Genomic DNA, 23090 nt, shown 5'->3' on the forward strand with positions numbered 1-23090 from the left:
ACTGGATTAATTTATCTGGATAGTTCTGTTATTAGATAGTTGATGGGGGGATTTAAGGGCACCATGCATTTATTTTTCTTCTAATATTTTGTGTATTAGAAAGTATGAATGATTGTGCCCCAAAAGTATTGTCGGCACTGAATCTTTATTGGCTACTTTGGGGCCAGGGGAAGGCCGGCAAGGGGTTCAGGGGGGCATGGGCCTCCCAGGTCACTAGTATAGAGACGTGTGTGGGCTGCTGCCTCACTGCACAAAACTAAATGTATTATGTAACTGCACTCTTTTTTATTATTGTATTCAAGTTATTGCCGCATTAGTAACAATTAAAATTAAGCCATCATGGGGGATCATCCAGGCACGAAAGCTTTGAAACGATCGACCTTTTGCTATTGGTGCTAATAGAATGTATAATTAAGAGCCTGTTCAAATATTGTTGTATAAATAAGCAAATTAAAAATTACTATTAAAGGAGAGATGTGTTGCTAAGGCAACCAATATATTACACAGAAATAAAACAGCTCATATAAAATATATTTATATTCTGTGTGCAAATGTCCATATTAAGTCACTTGGGCCTCAATTTTTATATTGTTGGATACGTTTTCCAAATGATTTTATATTTTTAGATAAACTTTTAAAATGGCGTTTTCAACATTTAAAAAATTGTAGGGCATATAAAAAAAAACTTATATCAAAATATTGCAAAACTCCCCTCCCCTTGTAGTTCGTTGACTTGAAAAGAGGAAACCGATAATAAAAATAGTCAAATTTAAAAAAAATATATTGCAAAACTAAAATATTTTTCATAATATTAAATTATATAAATGGTTATCAAACTATAATAAATCACTTGGGCAGCTTATCTAACAGTGTTAAATCGAGCCCTTTGTTCTTATTTAAAAGGACACTATAGTAACCAAAACAACATTAGCTTAATGAAGCAGTTTTGGTGTATAGATCATGCCTCTGAGGTGTCACTGTCATTTTTTTTTTTTTTTTAAATTCTTTATTTTTGTTGTGCAGGTGAGTACAAGGAATCAACAAACGCCACAACAGCGTCTTGTAAGATATACATTGGTATAACAGTGGCATGAGAGACTGCACATTTTTATAATTATAACAAGCTTGGTTAAAACAGTTGTCGTTAGCGTGAAGGCAAATAAAATGTAGCAAGATGACTGTCGTGCAACAGGGCTAAAACGTCAATGGTGTTAGGTATACATGTGTAATACAAAATAGTTAGCTGTATTTTAACGGTCAAACTTAGATTAGGTTTATTATCAATATTAGGTTACTGTAAGCTCTATTAAGGTTATCCACCAGGGGGCAGCAGAACGCCAGGCATATTTGTATGCCCAGATAGCTTAGTTAGAATAGGCAGAGAGCTTAGAACATCTACCACCTCACATTGCAAACTTTTACAATTGAAACAAATCAAAGTGACTGTCTCAAAGCAGGTTTAAGACGTAGGTTAAAAGGCAATTGTTCTAAACAGTTAACAGTGTAAACTTAACAAGTAGTGATACAGGAACCGTCCCCGGCACTGTAGTATTACAGTGTGGGAAAGTCTGCTTTGCTGTCTGGGTTCAGTCTATGCCTACAATGCCAATCCGTTGGTGTGGTGTGCAATATTCCTTCGAGGCAGGGACTGGGGCAGTGTCCTGAGAGGTAAGTGTCAGCATCAGCATCACACCGATAACTCCCATTCAGTCTAGTCGCTGGCTTATCTGTTTTTCCTGCACCATTTTATATTATAAGGAACATGCTTGAGACATAATATGGGTAAGTCTGGTACAGATTAAGTATGGGTGGACTGCTTGGGCATTACTCAATTGCTGGGTTACCTGCTAAATAAGGTTATACATCTTAGTCGAGGAAACAAGAGGGAGAAACAAAACAGGAAAAGAGGCTATAATAAAACAGAAAATGAATGTTGCTAGAGCTAGAATAATGCAGCAACTGATATGCTGAGTGATTGAAAGTTCACCCGATCCCTAGTCTCGGTTTCTGTCCGCCTTGGCTGGTGAAAGTCCCTGTTGTCCCCAACTTGAGATTCCGTCTGCTCCAGGCTTGAGTGGGAACACGGTTCATGCTTGTCCGGTTGCGTGTATCACCCATATTAGTGCGCCGGTGCGGTGTAGTGTTCGCAGTGCCCTGTGGTGTCTCCCTCCGTGGGTGTACTCTGTGCTCCGTGGAGCTCACTCCTGCGGCTCTCCGTCTGTGGTTACGGTGAGGAATGGTAGTCGCTTTTTGTTTGTGGGATATTGGACGAGTGAGTAAGCCCCTTGGGCGCTGAGGTCGTCTCGCTGCGGCCATTTTGTGCTCTCTTCGTGGGTGCTTTGGTGAGCGGGCGCCATATGTTTGCTTGGCATGTTGCTGCATGCGCCGCTCCAGTTTGGTCCAGAACGCCTCAAATATCGCTGCTAGTCTTGCAGTTTGTGCAGCTTGTTCTGCGTGGTAGTCTCTTGGGCCCTTTGTGCTCTCCCTGAGTGGCGTGGCAGTTACCACGGCATCAGTTTCAGGGGCACTGTGAGTCCGATTGGTTAGGCCAGGCCCGGAGCATCCGGAGCTCGGTCCTGAGCGGGAAACTGCAGCCCATGTTGTCGCGTGTGTCCAGTCGGTGGGGACCGGGATAACCCCCACCGGTCCAAAGGGGGGGGAACGGAGGTCCAATCTGCACTTTGCTGAGTGATTCCGCGGCGGGAGAGCGGCCGTCTCCCCCACCACCGCCATGCTTGCAGGCCGCAACTTCGGGAAGGTCGAAACCGGAGCGGACATCTACCTGCTTGGTGTCGGTCCGTAGGTCTCGGTAACCTCTGTCGCTTGGGTGTCACTAGGAGTCGGTTCGAGGCCTCAGCACGTCTATAATCGCCGGTAAGCGCTTTTAGAAGCGGGAGCAGCCGCGACATGCGACCGCTCCACTCTGCAGTCAAACCCCGCCCCCCCGTCACTGTCATTTAAGAGTTAAATCTTTTTTTTTTCTGTCCATTGAACCCTAGCCACATCTACCCTGGCTGTGACTGTCACAGCCTGCATGAAAACATGGTTTTTACTTTCAATCAGATGCAAGTTAGTAACAGAGTGGTAGATAATACATTCTAAATTAAACAGAATTTGCAATAAAGGAAGTGTAAACATTAGATGATTCTTTACAGGAAGTATTTAGGAAAGCTGTGTACGTCACATGCAGAGAGGTGTGACTAGAGCTGCATAAACAAAGCAAGTTAACTCGTAAATGGCAGCAAATTAAGGAGTGAGACTTTAGGGGCATGATCTAAACATGAAAAACTGCTTCATGCGTTTTGGTGACTACAGTGTCCCTATAAACATATGACATTTTAACTGCTAGATCATCTTACAATACATGACCATGTTTCTATTTGGGGTGTAGATGATGTGTATATTATAATGCAATAAAAACAAAAAAGTGAGAAGTTTATTGTTTTACCATTTACAAACTAATTAAAATGGTTACATATATGAATGAATACATACATGAATATATATATATATGAATATATATGAATATATATATATATATATATATATATATATATATATATATATATATATATAAATATATATACACAATTCATACTTCTAGCATCCATATGATATCCACTTGTATTTTTGCATGATCTATAGAGAGGTTTTATCTTAAAATACAGTACTCTTATAAGGTATACCTAATTTGTACAACTATTTTCCTTTTTAGGAATTAAAAAAGGGGTTGCAAAACCAGCAGCAAAACCAAAAGAAGCCGCAAAGCCAGCCCCTGAAGAAGAAGCAAAACCAGGTAAAAATCTTCATTTGTTGACAAAGCTGTATAACTGATATTTTATGATGTAGGAAGCCTCTTAACTCCTTTCAGTTCCATATGGTTACGAAATGTGATGGCAATTAAATAGTTATTGTTTCTTCACAGCTAGTTGTTTTTGTATGACATATTTTAGTATTTAGATTCACTGACATATCTCAGACTTATACAAATTGTGTTGGACCTGACATTGTTAGGTTTCTTAAGAGAAGCAGAGTAAGGTGATGTTACGTTGATGATGTATATGTTTTGTATTTTGAAATTCGAATATGCATTTTCTGTTGTGTACATGTACAGTATTGTATGTTACAATTTTTAAAATAAAAACGCAACTCGTGTGTAATTGTTTTTGTATTTGTGTTAACTATATTGCTTTTCTGTGGGAACCACAGTATTATACGTGTAATGTTCTTTATGTCTGTCTTGTGTTCAATTGTTCAGTTAATTTTTTTTGTGTTAACTATATTGCTTTCCTGTGGGAAACACCCCCCGGTATTATACATGTAGTGTTTTCTATGTCTGTCTTGTGTCATATTTGTTAGTTATTATTATTTTTCTGTGAAGGACATTGTGTATATTCTCTCTGTGTTATGGTGTATTGTTGCTTTTAGCCAATGTAAAACGTATGGAAACAAGTCTTATTTCTGTTGTCTGATTTCAATAGTCATGGTCTTCTATCTGTGCTTTCATGTTGAGAACTTGTTTCAATATAAAATCATCATATATACAAATATTACACTGATTTGTATTTATGGATATATGTGCCATTGTCTTTGTTTGTTTCTTGTTATATTGCATTTTTTTCTGAACATACATACAGGTAATACAAAGTAATAACAATCACCAACAAAACATAAATTGCTTATAATTCATCACAGTATTTTATAAGATAGGGGTTTATAGCAGTGGTGGTGGTGGAGGATAGAGTTAAGTAATTCTATGAAAATGAGAGGGGCATACATCAAGAAACAATGGTAATGGTTATTTGGGTTTCTATATAGATATAAAAACAAATGTAATTGAGTTACAACGTGGCAGTGCTAAAAAGCCGTCAGACCAGACGGTCAAAAGACCCATTATTTATAAATAAAATTGACATAGAAATATGTGATCATCCCGTTGTCATAATTATGCCAGTTCACTCCATGTCATTATACTTTTTGAATTAGAGGCATTTGACAAGTAGAATATAACAACACTTACACCTACAGATACAATTAAAGGGACACTATAGTCACCTGAACAACGTTAGCTGAATGAAGCAGTTTTGGTGTATAGAACATGCCCCTGCAGCCTCACTGCTCAATCCTCTGCCATTTAGGAGTTAAATCCCTTTGTTTATGAACCCTAGTCACACCTCCCTGCATGTGACTTGCACAGCCTTCCATAAACACTGTAAAGAGAGCCCTATTTAGGCTTTCTTTATTGCAAGTTCTGTTTAATTAAGATTTTCTTATCCCCTGCTATGTTAATAGCTTGCTAGACCCTGCAAGAGCCTCCTGTATGTGATTAAAGTTCAATTTAAAGATTGAGATACAATTATTTAAGGTAAATTACATCTGTTTGAAAGTGAAACCAGTTTTTTTTTTTTTCATGCTGGGTCAATCATAGCCAGGGGAGGTGTGGCTAGGGCTGCATAAACAGCAACAAAGTGATTTAACTCCTAAATGACAGTGAATTGAGCAGTGAAATTGCAGGGGAATGATCTATACACTAAAACTGCTTTATTTAGCTAAAGTAGTTTAGGTGACTATAGTGTCCCTTTAAATTTGAGAACTCTATCTAAAAACTTGCAGTATATCATAGTGATGCTTTTATAAAAAAATAAAAAACAAATTTGAACATTTGGACAAAGATCGTGAGTAATAAATGAATCATGTGAGTGGTTGAAACACAAGGTTTAGAAAAAAGTAGAGAAGATTAAGATGAGGTCTCATTATAGGTTATATAATCCGTAAATGTGGCTGGGAATAAAATCAGTACAAGAAAACATTTTGTTATAATGTTGCCTCATAATTTACCCTTATTCCTAAACCTTCCCTGGATGTTGGTGTACTATAAGTATATATACTGGTTTTCCAAGCAGATTGTTTTGTGTGTTTGAGTACATCTGTTGTGTGGGCTTCATGTTATTGCATCCACGTGTTATTCGCCACCCCAATGCTCTTCATGTGCGTCCTTGTCTCAACTTGTGCATGTTTGCATGTGTCATTTTGTCAAACTGTCATCATGCAAGTCATTGGATATCCGAAAGCTTGACGGGCTGAGAGGTGCCATTCAAGTTGTAATTTTGAAGAACACTGAAAGAACACCTCATCATGCCAGAATGTCCATGGTCTCGTCAGTCTGACACATCTACGTTATGTACAGTCTTTCCCGAAAAATCCCTACGACATGTAGAAATAGGATAAAGTGGTACAGCACAAGGTAGAAAATGCAATATAGAGAACGTGTCTTCTGTACTTATTTATGCATTTCCATTTTTAATTTGCAGAGACCAGTGAGGAAGGATTGCCACCAGATGGTAAGTTTAACAATTCTAGAACAGTATTAAAAGTCACTTGGATCATAAAAGATTTCTGTTCTTCACCAACATATGATGAAGAATTGCAAGACCAATGAATTAATTGTAAGGAAGAAGATTACTGCATTTATATTTTTGTGTGCCACGTGTGTTGCTTTGCAACATGTTCCAACTAAGTGAAGTGAAGAAAAAGAAATGCAATGCTTCCAGTGAGATGGAGCTGGTATTTCCAATTTTTGGTGAACAAATATAATAATTTGCAAAGAAGTGACTTTTCATTTAAGCAACTTTATTTCTGATGGAAATATCTGCTTTGTTCTGAGGGAGAATTCTGTGATTTGCCTCCTGATCTTAGCTACAGTTTACAGAAGATGCAGAAGATGCAGAAGGCAAGCTTCATGAACTGATTTTCATTAAATTTTAATCCATCATCCAAATTTACATCAAACCCCCCAAAAAGATTGGACATTTTTTTCATGGATCTTTTGTTGTACAATCTTAATTGCAAGGAAGATTGAAAAGTTATAAGAGACTGTTGTTGCCCGAAGATCGTCAATGAATTTGGAACTATTTGGACATTACCATTGATGGAAACCAAAAAATGTTTTTGATTGCGCAGTGAAGGACATGACATTGAAGATGCAACGACATTGAAAATGTTTTCTTCAGTCACAGTTTTTGTGACTAATAGTATCCTGATTTAGCACATATGATGCTTTTTACTATAAAGAATGTCCATGTATTGAGATTAAAACATAAATAAGCATTGTTGATATAATGAAAACATTTTATTTTTAACTGGAAAACAAAATACTATACCTTTAGTATGTGTCTTCCTGTGTTTAAAATTGAATTGTACTTCTCTAATTATAGCTATACCATTTACAACTTAAAAATAGAGAAATACAAAAGTTAATCTGTAGTATTAATTAAGAAATTAAATGGCTTTGTTGTTTTCCAGTAGATAAAATTATTGTTGGTTTCTTTTATATTTGAGGTATTATTTTATAGAATTGTTTTATCTTACTCTTTTTTTTCCATGGTAGATACAAACCCTGAAGAGCGTCCACCCCCCGAACTTATTGGGTTATTTATTGAGAAGCCTTCAAATGTAACTGTGGAAACTGGTATGTGCCCTAATTTACTGATTATGTCTACATGCACAAACTAGCTTATTCAGTAAAGTGTGAATGTTTGAATTCTACGCCAATTCAAAATTAAATTTCAAATGAAAATAGCCAAACTGAAAACATGGGCCTCATAATATTTTTGGATAAACTTTCAAATGATTTAATATTTTTGGATAAACTTTTCCAATCATTTATCTACAGTCACCATTAAAGTATAAGGGATTTTTTGTAGATAAATAAGTTTAAAAGTTTATGCAAACAATATTAAATCATTTGTATATCTTATGTAAAAATATAAAAATAAAGGCCATAGATTGCTTGAATTTTTTCAACATGATTGTTTCAACCTAAAATTAGAAATTCACTTTGAATTGCCTTGTCAGAATCTCCACAAGTATTGTTACAATTCCCATGAAGCTTAAATTGCAGACTATGAAAACAGTGCTAGCATGTAATGATACAGTGCTAAGAATTGCGCCAAGAAAGAAGCTAATGAGAAGTTGATGTTGCAAAACATCCACTAGTTTCAACATATGTTTAGGGACATTACCAAGGTGAGAATTAATACAGAATAGAAACATATAATAATTACAATAAAGACCACTTCATAAAATAAGCATCATTCAGTGAGTGTATATCTAAGTGTATAAATTAAAGGTGCTCAGATTATGAATGGGAACTGTAGCATAGCTCCAATACCCCGACTAGGTATCTCCCCTGATTTCTCTTTGCAGCTATAAGAAGCTCTGCTCAGTGATCATAACTCTTCACCCCAGTAACTTGACACATAGGTTTATTATGCTACACTCTGCTTTTTATGCACAGACCCCCAGCATAGGGTCTTTATAGAGAATAGTACAACCTACTCCCAGACATCTCTGTGTCTGGGAGATAATTGAGTCAAAAGAAGAATAAATCAATTATCTCTCAGTTACAGGACACGATAGAAAAATATACAAAATACCACAAAAATATATTCAAACTGTACAGGAACCCCACAAGTCTTATATCCTTATATAGCCCGGATCTGAGCGCACAAGTTGTCCAAATAGTGATTTGATCAGTTCTGTGAAATGGAATCGCCATTTAGGTAAAGTTCTGACTGGTCGGCCACGAGGTCTTAGCCCAAAACAGTTCCAGGGAAAAAAAGGCTGTGGCCGGTCAAATTTTTGGGGGTTCCTGTGCGAACCCCGATGCAGGCTCCCCCTGGCTCTTAGGTAGCAAATGCTCCCCCTGGTCGGTAGTATATTTCTCCTGAACAGCGCTCTCCTAACTAGGCTGTGAGTGGAACAGGCAGTGGTACAATTTTCCCGGGAGTTCCTTGGGTCGTGTATCCGAAAGGAGCTCCAGACGCTCAACGACCATGTGGCCCTAAAACACATGCGTTTGGTCATACGAACCCAGGGAAAGTACTTAATATAATGAGTTTCTTTGAAGTAAATAAGTCATAGGGTGGTTCGAAGTTCAGGAAACAACAAGGAGTACAGCAAATGAACGAACAGTGGACCCAGTTTGCTACAGGAACAATTAGTACATACACAGATTGCCCAGACAGGTCAAAGTTAAAAGACTGGTGAGTTCACATAGACAGTGTGATGTTTCAGACTCCACAGAAGAAATGGAAACAAAAATAGTACAAAAATTTTTATTGCTCGGTGTGTTTCTCAAGGATAATTAAGCTATTACTCAAATTTAGAGAAAAAACTTTATGGAGGACAAGAAATTAGATGAGATCCTTTAAAAGGGGAACATGAACGGTTAATCAAAGGGATTTATTTTAGTAATGAATAAAAAGAATACAAAAATCAGACGGTATGGTATTACTTCAGAACCTCACTTTACTGACAGTAAAGTATTTTTTAAAAAAAATAATGGTTGATGAAGATGCTATAATCATCCTCAACACTAGCATTAAAAAACAAAACAAAAAAAACCTCAGGGCATGTGCAACTGGGCTGAAGGAATAGTGTGAATTACTCATTCTGTGTAAGGGTTCTACAGTTCTGGAGATACAGGTAGAGGGATGTTTGTTTGTTTTTTTTCCATCTCAAGGAATTTTTGATCTGCCATCTGGTGATTCTAAAAACATCACATTACCCCCACATGCTCTAAATAATAGAGAACATGCTATGGAGGACCACTTGTGATAAAGAGCTATTGGAAAACTATTGGTCTGACTACTTGCAACACTCTTGCAGTGCAAGTCATCAAACAGTGCAAGTCATCAAACGTTTGCTACTGGTTTGACAATTTAACTTGAGGACAGCCTTGTGCCACTCACCTCATCCACTGAAAGCTGGAAGTGATTGCACAAAGCTTCTGTTTGCTGTCCTGAGCTAAGCCATGCAGAGCAGGATCAGCTCATTGGATGAGATGTTCCTACTACTGAAAAGGTGACTGATGCCCAAGGACCCCGGGTAAGTTTCAAACTTTTAGCAAAAAGTTCCTGGCACCATAACCACTACAGCACACTGGCGAAGGTATTGTGCTTTAAAGTGACACTCCAGGAACAATAATGCCTTACACTAAATTATGCTATTATGGTTCCCAGAGTGTCCCTTTAATACTATTTCACAAATGAACTGCATAAGGATAATGTGCATGATGATTTGATTGATCATAGAAGAACCACAGCACAATTAGTCAATCACATTGCAAGTTAAATAAATGAAGCAACATCTAACCATTAAAATACATGTTTTGCATTTTTTATCTTTACAGGAAGAGACATCTTTCTAAATGTTAGTGTAGATGCCAGTGCACTCTCTGTGAAACCTGCCGTTAAATGGTTCAAAGGGAAATGGCTGGAACTGGGCAGCAAAAGTGGAACAAGATACCAGTTCAAAGAAACTTTTGATAAGGAAAAAAAGGTGATGCTTTGTGCAATCTATTGAATATAATTGTGTAACGGTTGGATTCAAATAAAAACATTATTGCTAGGTTTAGATGAGTATATTTATTTTTAGCATAATAGAGTCTGTGACTCCATCATACAAGGTTAGCTAGATTTGCAATGTACCATACGGGAAATGTTGCCACATTAATTTCCTATTTTCAGACATGTTAGTTGTTCATAAAAAATACTATCCAATATTAGAGAAAAAAAATATTTTGTAAATGATATAGATACAATAATAATGCAACAGTGTATGGTGGGGCCAACATTCTACAACTCTACAACTGTGCCCTAATAAAATAACAAATTTGTCATTTGTAATTGTATAGGTTGGGCAAAAAAGTTGGCAGGTAATAAATAAAGCTATGTAATAACTCTGTAATGTCAAGAAAATATTAATAGATAAAATACATGTCAAGTAAATCTGTGATTCAAGTAAATTTGAGACAAAAATATGTGTTTAACATTTCAATATTAGGTCATATCCTATTGCTCCAGGCAAAGTTTATCGAAAAAATTGCAGATGTAGAATAAATGACTCTGAAATACTAAGTGAGCCTTTATAATTGTTACGGTTGCCTCCAGGCTGGCTGGAAGTTGGACCGTAGAAAAGGATGCTCCTAGCGCTCGCCAAAGGACCATCAGCACCATAGACACCATAACTACTGCGTAGCCACCATAAGTACTGCAGACTCCACGAACCACCGCTACTGGGCTGGTATCTCGCCGTCTGCTCTGCGCCCTGGACCTACGACCAGGCTCCAGGTTCCAGTAGATGAACCTCTTCCTTTTGTAGAGCGAAGCAGGATCAGGAACAAGAGCTCTTACAAGAGCTCAGTAGCTAAGGGAGTATGAAGAGCATAGCAATCCCTGTAGTGATTATAGCTGTCCCCTACAAACATGAGTCAAGGCTGCAAGTTAGAGGGTCAGAAGAGGTCTGAGGTGCTGGAACACCCAGCCTGTTTTTTATTACAAGTGTACACATACAGGCCACACCCAGGGGGAGGCATAAAATAACCAATAGTATCATGGGTGCAACCCACACATCCCCTCCCCTTAGTGTGACACATAATCCCATTATACATACAGTTAAAATATACTTTTTACACAACTTTCATAACTCCAAAACCATACATCACATTCACACAAAAATACATATCCACAATCAATCCATTCAGGGGAACAACATATTAAAAAATGGCATGAATCCGACCAGGGGTTCAAAAGTTACTAAAAGTATCTTTTGTCCCTTACTAGCCGCATGGCAAACCGGTTTAGACAGGTTTTACATAGGCCTCTATCCTGGAGACAAAGAGGAAAGTAATCCAATTATCCAGGGCTAGAAGCAGACTCCATTAACCACATGGTTACAGAAAGACATAAAACACTTTAAAATACAGAAAGTCACGTTTTACACATAACACACAGACATTTCACATATCCCCAGATAGCTGGGATCTGAGCGCACAAAACTACCGAATAGCGCGCAGATCCTATTCACACAGTTCAATTGCCATGGAGCTAAAGTCTTTCCCATAGTCTTTCATTATATGAATAGGCTCCATGGCATAGCTATCTGGGGTATCACCGTTCACACAGGGCCATAGTCATAAGGAAGGAGGCTGGCAAATAGGCTTCTCCACAATCCAGGGAAGCAGGGCAATTTTCCATTTAAAGGGCCAGTTACAAATAGCGATTTGTAACAATAATAAATATCAGATCCAGTACATCAAATCAAAACATGTGTGACATGTCATGATTTCCTTTTATTCCAGAAGTTTGGTCCTTAAGGAGTTAGAATGCCCTAAAATTGCAGGTCTCAGCAATCACTGTACTACTGAGCTAGTGCCGAACTATTCACTACCCAGGATTCACCCAGGCACTATCTCAAATAGATCAGGTTCCTGTCTCTGTTGAGAATCGTTGATGTTTTTTGGAGTGCATTATAGATTAGCTTTGTTGAGCCTGTGCATTTATCAGCACACTTCAACTGGTTAGTTCTCTCTGTCTCTGCCTTAACTGGCAGTTCACAGCAATCACTCACCCTGGGGCAATCTACTAAACTGTGGAGTGTTAGGGTTAGTGTTAGCAAAGTAGCAGGTTAGGCTTAGGATTAGTAAGGGTTTGCTTTAACTAGGATTAGGGTTAACTAGGGCTAGTGTTAGCTAGGATAAGTGTTAGATTGGGTAAGGGTTAAATGAGTTTAGGGTTAGCAAGCTTTAGCAAAGACTAGAGTTAGGGTTAGATATAATGTCAGAATTTGGCACTGATCCTTCTAGTAACACAGATATTGTCACTCTAACAAGTACCGTCCCTTTGAAGCAAGAAAAGAGGAATGTAAAAACAGGGCCGGTGCAAGCATTTTTGCCGCCCTAGGCAAAAAATTTTTTGCTGCCCCCCCCATATGTCCTGCCCACCATGTGACATCACAATACCCCGCCCATATGCTCTGCCATATGGGCCAACGCCAGTCTTCAATCTGAAAAGACAGTGTGTTTACATTAAAAAGCCTACAGGCACAGGCTATAGACACCAAAACCACTACATTATGCTGTAGTGCTTCTGGTGACTATAGTATCCATTTAATGTGAGGTAAATTAGAGATTAGTGCCACTAATAATATATTGGATTGCCTACTTACCACCAGATGAGGACAAGAGGCTGATGATGGGCTCAGTCTGGCTCCACAGGTCTGGTGTAGAAGAGGCTCTCTGGAGACTGTTTTTAACAGTGCTCACAACAATTAACGAACAGGAAGCAGCTCCATTTTTTAGGGCCCCTTACACAGCTCAAGGTCTGGGCCCCCAGGGGGCATACGCCTACAATGCCCACCCATAAATCCACCTACATGGCCCATCCATGAGTTGGAATGTTTTATGTGTGCAATTTGTGTAAGGGATGTAGTGTGTTTATAGGGGATGTAGTGTGTGTTTGCGTGTAAGGAATGCATTGTATGTTTCTGTGTGTGTGTGTGTGTGTGTGTGTGTGTGTAAGGGGTGCAAGGTTTGTTTCTGTGTATGTAATTGAATGCAGTGTGTGTCTGTAAGGAGGGCATTAATTATGTAAGCGAACGTAAGGGATGCATTGTGTGTTTCGGGTGTGTCTGTGTGTGAGTAGGAATGCATTGTATGTTTCTGTGTGTGTGGGGGGGGTAGCATTGTGTATGTGTGTAGTATAAAAGAGGTTTGTGGGGTAGGATAGGGACTGAGAGGGGAACAGCTCTTTATTTTATTTTTTTAAATTCATAGTGCTCTCCCCTCCGGTCAATTATTGATTTCCCCTTCCCTTCTGTCCCTCCGTGTTCTCCCCTTCTATCACTTAGTGCTCTCCCTTGGCCCCTGTCCCTCTGCAGTCCCCCCTTTGGTGGTCTTCTCACTCCCCCCACCCCCTTAGTGGTCCTCCCTCTCCCAAACCCCTTAGTGGTCCTCCCTCTCCCAAACCCCTTAGTAGACCTTCCCCTACTCCCCCCACCCCCTTAGTGGTAATCCCCCCCCCCCTTAGTGGTCCTTACCCTCCTCCCCTCTCCTTAGTAGTCCTCCCTCCTTACCCCCCTTTGGTGGTCCTTCCCTCCCTCCTTAGTGGTCCTCCCTCTCCCAAACCTCTAGTGGACCTCCCCTCCTCCTCCCTCAGTGGTCCTTACCTCCCCACCCCCGTTCCCCCTGTGTTCCTTCACCCCCCTCCCCCAGTGGTCCTGACTCACCCCTCCCCAAGTGGTCCTTACCCTCCCCTAGTGGTCCTTACCCTCCCCTAGTGGTCCTTACTTCCCCCTCCCCTCCCCTAGTGGTCCTTGCTCCCCCCTCCCCTCCCCTCCTGGTCCTTGCTCCCCCCTCCCCTCCCCTACTGGTCCTTACCTTCCCCTCCCCTAGTGGTCCTTACTCCCCTCCCCTAGTGGTCCTTACCCTCCCCTCCCCTAGTGGTCCTTCCTCCCCCCTCCCCTAGTGGTCCTTACCCACCCCTCCCCTAGTGGTCCTTACCCCCCCTCGTGGTCCTTACCCCCCCAGTGGTCCTTACCCCCCTGGTCCTTACCCACCCCCAGTGGTCCTTATCCCCTCCTAGTGGTCCTTACCCACCCCCAGTGGTCCTTATCCCCCCTAGTGGTCCTTATACCCCCCCTTTCCCTCCTAGTGGTCCTTATCCCCTCCCTCCCTCTCCTAGTGGTCCTTATCCCCCTTCTCTCTCCCTCCCCTAGTGGTCCTTATCCCCCCTCCCTCCCCCCCAGTGGTCCTTACCCTCCCCTCCTGCCCATGTAGCGTGGCCGGGCGGCGCGGAACGCGGGACAGGAACCTCTGTTTCCTGTACCCAGCCGCCGGAGGACTGAAGGGAAGTGCTCACTGAGTGAGCACTTCCTGTCATTCCGCCGGCGGCCGGGTACAGGAAACAGAGGTTCCTGTCCCGCGTTCCGCGCCGCCCGGCCACGCTACATGGAGAGACTGGCAGGAGGGAGCGCTCTGCGCTTCCCTCCTGCCGGTCACTCAAACCCGGCCGCCCTCCATGCAGCAGTGCTGCGCCGCCTGAGGCTTGTAAAAGCGCTCAGGCGGCGCAGCATGAGGAGCCACACCGGGCACAGGGATCCGGCGCCCCCTGCTAAGTTGCGCCCTAGGCGGCTGCCTAGGTCGCCTTATAGGTAGTGCCGGCCCTGTGTAAAAATTAGGACATGTCAACATACCAGTAGCAATATCAAAATCTTGGATCTTTACAGTAGTGGGACACACTGATGAGCACTGTAGTGGTTATGGTGCTTGGAGTGTCACTTTATAGAGATCTACACCAAAAATCATTGCAGCAAACTAGAGTCAGCAATTAATAATGGTGTGCTGGTAGAAGTTAAATCATTTCTGGTTGTATTTGTAATTTTTAATCAAGGAAACATTATCCAAAAATAAAATATCTCATTGCTGATTATATTCGGCCCTTCAGTCACTTACCAGCGGCAGCGACATGTCCCACGTCGCTGCTTCTTCCTCCGCTGCCGCTCCTCCTCTGCATTACGTTGGCTGGTGGGCGAAACTGATCCCGCCCACCGGCCAGTGAGACCTAATGCGCATTAGCGCTCCCCATAGGAAAGCATTGAAATGCTTTGTAATGCTTTCCAATGGGGGATTGAGCTACGCTGGAGGTCCTCACACAGCGTGAGGACGTCCAGCGACGCTTCTGTGCTATGAAGCAGGAAGTGCCTTCTAGTGGCTGTCTAGTAGACAGCCACTAGATGTGGAGTTAAGGTAACCCTGCAAGGTAATTATTGCAGTTTATAAAAAACTGCAATAATTACACTTGCAGGGTTAAGAGTAGTGGGAGTTGGCACCAAGACCACTCCAATGTGCAGAAGTGGTCTGGGTGCCTGGAGTGTCCCTTTCATTTTGGCAGCACATTTTAATTTAGTTTTAGTCATATTCATTTGACTAAAAAGCCATTTTAGTTTTAGTCGTATTTTAGTCATCTGAATTGTTTTAGTTTTAGTTTTAGTTTTCGTGTAGGTTTAGTCGACTAGATCTCAAAAATTTTAGTCGACTAAAATTTGACTAAAATTGTTAGTTGACAAAATTAACACTGGTACTGTGTAACAGTTGTTACATTTGGATGCTTTACTACACTAGAATAATGCTATGCAAATAAAAAAAGCAAATATGCATACATTGTGTTTTAATTTTACAGGTATATAACTTCGAATTAAAGATCATAAAATCAGCATTGGCTGATGCCGGTGGCTACAGATGTGAAGTAACTTCCAAAGAGAAATGTGATAGCTGCACCTTCACAATCGATGTAGAAGGTACGTCTTGACAATATGGGAATTGAACGAGGAAGAACATATTTCATTTGATTTATCCTCACCTTCCACTGCATTAACCACAGGAGAATTATAATACATTAAAATGAATGGATCTACCAAGTTAAAATGATTCTATTTCCCAAGGGGGGAACTTGTAACTCATGGATGTCAAAACCCCTCATCAGGTTACATGTGAATATTGTTATTAATATATTTAGTTTAGAACTATATGCTTCCTATCCATGCACAAGCAAAGAGTGAATTTTTGCTGCATGCACATGTATATTTATTTTTTTTTAGATATTTCTTTTGTTGCTCCCTAATTCAATATTGCGTGCAAATATTCTTGTTATTATTATTTATTATTTTATTATTTATATAGGGCCATCAGATTCCGTAGCGCTGTACAATAGGTGGACTAACAGACATGTAATTGTAACCAGACAACTGGACGTACAGGAACAGAGGGGGTGGAGGGCCCTGCTCAATTAGCTTACATTCGTTCAAAGCATCGATGAGAAGAAACATGAGATTTAGGGAATATTATGTCTACACGTGCGCAGTAGTTTTTAATTTCCTGAATTATGTGTTGTGTTAGCAGATGACATATACATTCTAAATAAATTGATACAGGCTCTGCGCATATTTATATGTTGTAAATACTAGATGGCTAATCAGTGTCATGATTTGAATAAAGTGGTAGACAATTTTGCAGTGCTGTTCAATATAACAGGGCCTAAAACATGCACATGACAAATTACATATACTACATAGATATATGTAGGTTCAGTTGTTTGATACTGAATGTAATGGAATTTAACTGTGGGTCTAAAAGGTGAGTGCAATATGCAGAGTTTACAAAACACCAAATTATCTGTATTCCTGCAATAATTTAAATCAATGTAATCTGATCTTATCTTCATCGGTCTTGATACTAGATAAAAGGTTTGGTTAAAGAAGCCGCAAAATCAATGGCGGCAGGTGACGTTTTAAGATGGTGAGGTGCCGAATTCCCCCCACAGAATTTTACTACTCTCTATACAGTACAGATATACTCATACATAGATACATAGTTACATAGTTACATAGATGAAAAGAGACTTGCGTCCATCAAGCTCAGCCTTCCTCTCGTGTGTTTTTGCTGTTGATCCAAAAGAAGGCAAAAAACCCAGTTTGAAGCGCTTCCAATTTTGCAAAAACTAGGAAAAAAATCCTTATTGACCCCAAAATGGCAATCAGATATTTCCTTGGATCAAGCAGCAATTACCCCATTAATTATAAATTATATCCCTGTATGTTATGTTTTTGGAAGTATTTATCCAATTGCTGTTTAAACATCTGTATGGACTCTGATAAAATCACCTCTTCAGGCAGAGAATTCCATATCCTTATAGTTCTTACTGTCTTTTGTCTTAGATGAAATCTCCTTTCTTCCAGCCTAAATACGTGACATCGTGTCCTATGTATAGCCCTGTTTATGAATACATTTCCAGATAATGGTTTGTACTGGCACTGAATATATTTGTATAATGTTATCATATCCCCTCTGAGGCAAGGATTTTTAACCCTTTTTAAATATAGTAATGACATCTGCCTTCCTCCAATCCTCCAGTACAATACCTGAAACAAAATATCTTGAAAGATTAAATACAGAGGTTCACTTATTTCCCCACTAAGCTACTTAAGTACTCGTGGGTGAATGCCGTCAGGCCCCTAAGCTTTATTTACATTCATTTTCTTTAACTGTTGTAGCACCTTGTCTCGAGGCATCCAATCACAAGTTATATGCAAGTTTTTTTGCAGCAATCATTTGCATATATCTTGCCATAGGATCCTTATTAATATATATTGAAGAAAAATAGTTGTCAAAATTTTCTGCCTTTTCCTGGTCTTCATTAACTAACAGACCCATCTCTGTTTCCAGTGTACCTACACTTTCATTTTTAATTGTAATTTTTTTTTAGAATTGGTGTACTTGAAAACAAATTGGGGTTTGGTTTTGCATTCTTTGGCTATCAATTTCTCATTTTCTAGTTTAGCCACTTTCTTTGCCTTTTTATACAGGATGTACACTGATTTTATATCTTGTACAGGATGCCTCTGATTTGTCCGATTTAAATGCTTTAAATGCCCTTTTCTTATTTTTAATCTCTTGTTTTACTTTTCTACTAAGTCACATTGGTTTAAATGTGTTTCTTTCATAGTTATTACCCAATGGTACATACTGAGAAATGTACCTTTCTATTATTTGTTTGAATAGTTTCCATTTATCCTCAGTGGTTTTTATGTTGCAGAGTTGCCGTAATCTTATTGAAATTGGCTTTTTTAAAATTATATGTTTTAGTATACCCCACATGCTTTTGCTTTTTTGAGCTTATTTAAAAAATTACCTTATTGTGATCACTATTTCCCACATGCTCCCCTACTTGAATGTTGGTCAAAAGATCAACATTGTTTGTTATAATGAGATCCAGACAAGCATCCTTTCTAGTTGGTGCTTATACCAGTTGTGACATGAAGGTGTCATTTAACACATTCAAAAACCTGATTCCCCTTGCTGAAGTACTAGTCCCTCTATCCCAAGTTATGTCTGGTTAATTAAAATCTCCAATAATTAACGTGTTACCCAGATTTGCAGCTTTCAATTTGCTCTACCAGCTGTTCTTCCTCATTAATATTTATATTAGGTGGTTTATAGCATATCCCAACCAATAATTGATTTCCCTTTGTTTGCCTCAAGCAGATATCTACTAATAAAGCTTCCACATTTTCCTCATCACACTCCCCATGCCTAAGATTTGACTTTAACTCCTGGTTGACATACAAACACAATTCAGAGAGCTGAGCATAATACAGAGATGCTCATACAATAAAACAAACTGGGCACAACATAGAGATATCGCTAAAAAAAACACAGAGCTGCATACAATACAGAGATAACAATACCACAAACAAAGCTGTGAAAAAATAGAAATATATTACACAGACCTGGACACAACATAACAATTCCTTTACAATACACAGAGCTGGATAGACTACAGAGATGCCTATACAACAGGTAGAGTTGAGTAAAATACAGATAATTAACATAGAATTGTCCACAATAATGCACATCTCAGGCACCACACTGGACCCATGGAAGCCACTCTCCAGCAAAAGGTAGGTAACTGGATGGTTGGTTTAAAAATTAAAATTTTACATGTTTATCAGTATGTGTGTGTCAGTAAGTCTGTGTATGTGTCAGTATGTCTGTGTGCCAGCATGTCTGTCAGTGTATGTATCTATGTGTGTGTCAGTATGTCAGTGTTTGTGCCTGTGGGCCAGTATGTCTATCAGTGTATGTGATTGTGTGTGCCAGTATTTATGTCAGTGATTGTGCCTGTGTGTCAGTATGTCGGTCAGTTTATCTGCCTGTGTGTGTCAGTATGTCTATCAGTGTATGTGTGTGTGCCAGTATGTCTGTCTGTGTGTGTGTGTGTGTGTGTGTGTCAGTAAGTATGTCTGTGCATGTGTGTCAGTATGTCTGTCTGTGTTTGTCAGTATGCCTGTAAGTGTTTGTATTTGTGTGTGTCAGTAGGTATGTGTGTGTGTGTGTGTGTGTCAGTATGTCTGTCAGGGTATGTAATGGTGTGTGTCAGTAAGTCTGTGTGTGCAGTATGTTTGTCTGTGTGTGTGTGTGTGTGTGTGTGTGTGTGTCAGTAAGTATGCCTGTGTGTGTGTCAGTATGTCTGTAAGTGTATCTGTGTGTGTCAGTAAGTATGTATGTGTCAGTATGTCTGTCTGTGTGTGTGTGTGTGTGTGTGTGTGTGTATCAGCATGTCTGTCAGTGTATGTATCTGTGTGTGTCAGCATGTCTGTGTGTGTTTGTCAGTATGTATATCAGTGTATGTATCTGTGTCTGTTAGTATATATGTGTGTGTGTGTGTGTGTGTGTGTCAGTATGTCTAAGTATGTATCTGTATATGTCAGTATGTCTGTTAGTGCATATATATGTTTGTGTGTCAATAAGTCTGTGTTTGTGAGTCAGTATGTCTAACAGTGCGTGTGTCAGTGTATGTGTCTGTGTGTGTGTGTGTGTGTCAGTATGGCTGTCAGTGTTTGTATCTGCATGTGTCAGTATGTCTGTTAGTGTGTGTCAGTATGTCTGTCAGTGCATGTTAATGTGTGTGTCAGTATGTCTGTCAGTGTATGTGCCTGTGTGTGTGTCAATATGTCTGTCAATGTATCTGCTTGTGTGTCAGTATGTCTATCAGTGTATGTATCTGTGTGTGTGTCAGTACATCTGTCAGTGTATGTGTCTGTGTGTCAGTATGTCTGACAGTGCATGTGCTTGTGTGTTTGTCAGTATCTCTGTCAGTGCATGTGCCTGTGTGTGTCAGTATCTCTGTCAGTATACCATCAGTGTCAGTATGTCTGTCATCGTATGTATTTGTGTGCCAGTATGTCTGACAGTATATGTGTATGTGTGTATTTCTATATGGTGTCATTGTGTGTATCTGTATGTGGTCAGTGTGTGTATATGTGTGTATCTATATGTTGTCAGTGTGTGTATCTGTAGTCAATGTGTGTGTGTCTGAATGTGTGTGAGGTTGTGTATCTTTTTGTCTGTATGTGTATTGTTGTGTCTGTATCTGTGTCAGTCTGGGTGTCTGTATCTGCATCTGTGTCAGTGTGTATATATGTGTATCTGCATGTCTTTCAGTGTGTGTATGTGTATCTGTGTGTATGTGTATCACAGTGTGTGTGTGGCAGTGTATGTGTATATCTGCATACATCTGAGCATTCAAACACCAACACTACATACAAATACACCCCTGCATTGAAACGTCAACACTACATACAAACACACTCTTGCATTGAAACGTCAACACTACATACAAAGATACCTCTATGTTAACACCAAACATATATACAAACACACTACATTCAAAATCCAACGCTACACATAAACACATGCTTGCATTCATACTCCAACACCACATACAAACACACCCCTCGGACTGGATCTGGCCTACACGCGCCTCTGAGCACCGTCCGCCATTGCATGCAGCATGGCACCGTAAAATGGCGCAACACAGAGCCAACCCGCCGCAGGGCAAGCAAGCCTGGCGTGGAGAGACCCTTGTCCCGGGGCACGGCCCCGTCTCCCTCCCCGGCCACATGGTGGCGACAAGTAACACAGCGGGAGCCCCCGCATGGACACTATGCTGACTACCTAAACTGGCAATGGCAAAGAGACTGCCAGCCAGCTGTAATAGACATCAACACTAAGGAGAAATATACTAAACTGAGAAAACATCCTGGCAGGGACAGAGGTGATTCAAGTCGACACAGAAGCTCAGGAGGCTGGAGATCTGACGCAGCTGCGCCATACTACTGACATGGCTTCTCCTCAAAGGCACTATTGAAAGAAGAGTGCAGAGGCACCAAAGGAGACAACTCACCATGGGGAGACGACCAGGACAGCTGGAGCGGACCCCGGTGCTGCCAGGCCCCCGATGGACCCCCGCGATGCCTGCCGACCAACAGGAAAAGTGAGTGTCCGGGCCTCTGGGTCTGGGAGGTCCCCAGAGAGCCATGTCCCTGATGCTTAGAGCTGCGCGGCCCTTCTGGCGGACCGGTCTGGGGTGGTGATGGGGAGGTGCAGGGAGCGGGTGGCCCGCGGACCCTAGGTGTCTCTGCTCCCGAGTGCCCACAGCATCGTGGAGGACTCAGGTGCTGGGCTGGGACCGTCCCGGGGGGGACTGACGGAAACTCGGCGTCCCGGGAGATGCACCAAGGCCGGGCCATGGGAGGCCCTCATCGGACCGACATTACGAACAGCTCTGCTCCTACACTGTTATAGTTCTTATAGTTGTTATTTGTTTATGCATTCCCTAATATCGTATGCCAGAGATATGACACGCTATGCGCTACTAATGCACCCAATATAATTGGTTTGTCTATATTCCCATCTATAAGCACTGCATTATTAGTAACAGTCCACGTTAGACCGCGCACTATAGGATGATCACTTTCTTTTAAAAATACTGGACTTTGCGTCATTTAGCCCGCATCATGCAAAGATAGTGCTGAGACTGGCCGCGCCAGTAGAACACAGCTTGCCCAAATTACCCTGATAACAAGCTCTACCCTTCCTAAAAGCTGCATCACGCAAAGAACTGATAAACCAACAGAGGGTATATAAGGCCACAGGAAAGGGTCACTGGCAGTTCGCCTAAGAAGAGTTTCTTGATGCATATTAGGGTTTTTTGTCTTTACGCATTTTTAAATTCATGATTGATGCGAACATTTTCTCCCTCTGTTACATAAACACTGTTTAAGTTGCCTAGTTACCAGCAGAAATTGCACAAATTGTTTTGCTTAGAAATGCAAAAATGCTCCTAAAGGGGCTAAAGTTTACTGTTAATTGCTTACGCAATAAGCTTTTTACGTCACTGCTTAATTGACATATACTTAAGCGACTCTTCGCATCAGCTTCAGAATGAATATGCTATCCATTATTGCTTACCTAAATAGTCAGGCGATTGCATTATACGACGTATACCAATATGCTTGAATCTAAACATAGAAACAACCATGCTCATTGAGGCACATATATAAGCTATCAGCTCTGATGATTATGCACTCACTTCGTGGCATGCTTATTTTGTGATGAATTGGCCGCTGTCATAATGTTAATAGATAGGATTTTTTCATCGCATCAAGACGCCTGCCTCATATAATACTATTACCATATATGATTACCGTACCACACGCTTTATTGAATTTACTCAAATGCTTGTTTATTCTGACCTATATGCCTATGCGCAGGCAACCATATACTACATCTATTACCCTATACTGTGCCGGCTCATGCTTTTTTGCGACACCAATAAAACTATTCAAAACAAACACACCCCTCCATTCACACAAACATATTCCATACAAAAACATGCTTACATTCAAACACA

The 23090-nt window shown here is 40.4% G+C and overlaps 1 protein-coding gene across 2 annotated transcripts in view; it reads left to right on the forward strand.

The window, feature by feature from the left end:
- Positions 1 to 23090, forward strand: part of MYBPC2 (myosin binding protein C2) — a 114439-nt gene that overhangs the window by 23022 nt on the left and 68327 nt on the right. The window contains exons 2-6 of one of the 2 annotated variants that reach the window (XM_063436068.1): positions 3716 to 3796; positions 6312 to 6341; positions 7388 to 7468; positions 10193 to 10341; positions 16020 to 16137. In XM_063436068.1, coding sequence (XP_063292138.1) covers positions 3716 to 3796; positions 6312 to 6341; positions 7388 to 7468; positions 10193 to 10341; positions 16020 to 16137 — 459 coding nt within the window. The remainder of the gene's footprint in view (positions 1 to 3715; positions 3797 to 6311; positions 6342 to 7387; positions 7469 to 10192; positions 10342 to 16019; positions 16138 to 23090) is intronic. The other variant, XM_063436069.1, reaches the window with a different exon arrangement.

This window comes from Pelobates fuscus, chromosome 11, assembly GCF_036172605.1.
Source record: "Pelobates fuscus isolate aPelFus1 chromosome 11, aPelFus1.pri, whole genome shotgun sequence".
NCBI lineage: Eukaryota > Metazoa > Chordata > Amphibia > Anura > Pelobatidae > Pelobates > Pelobates fuscus.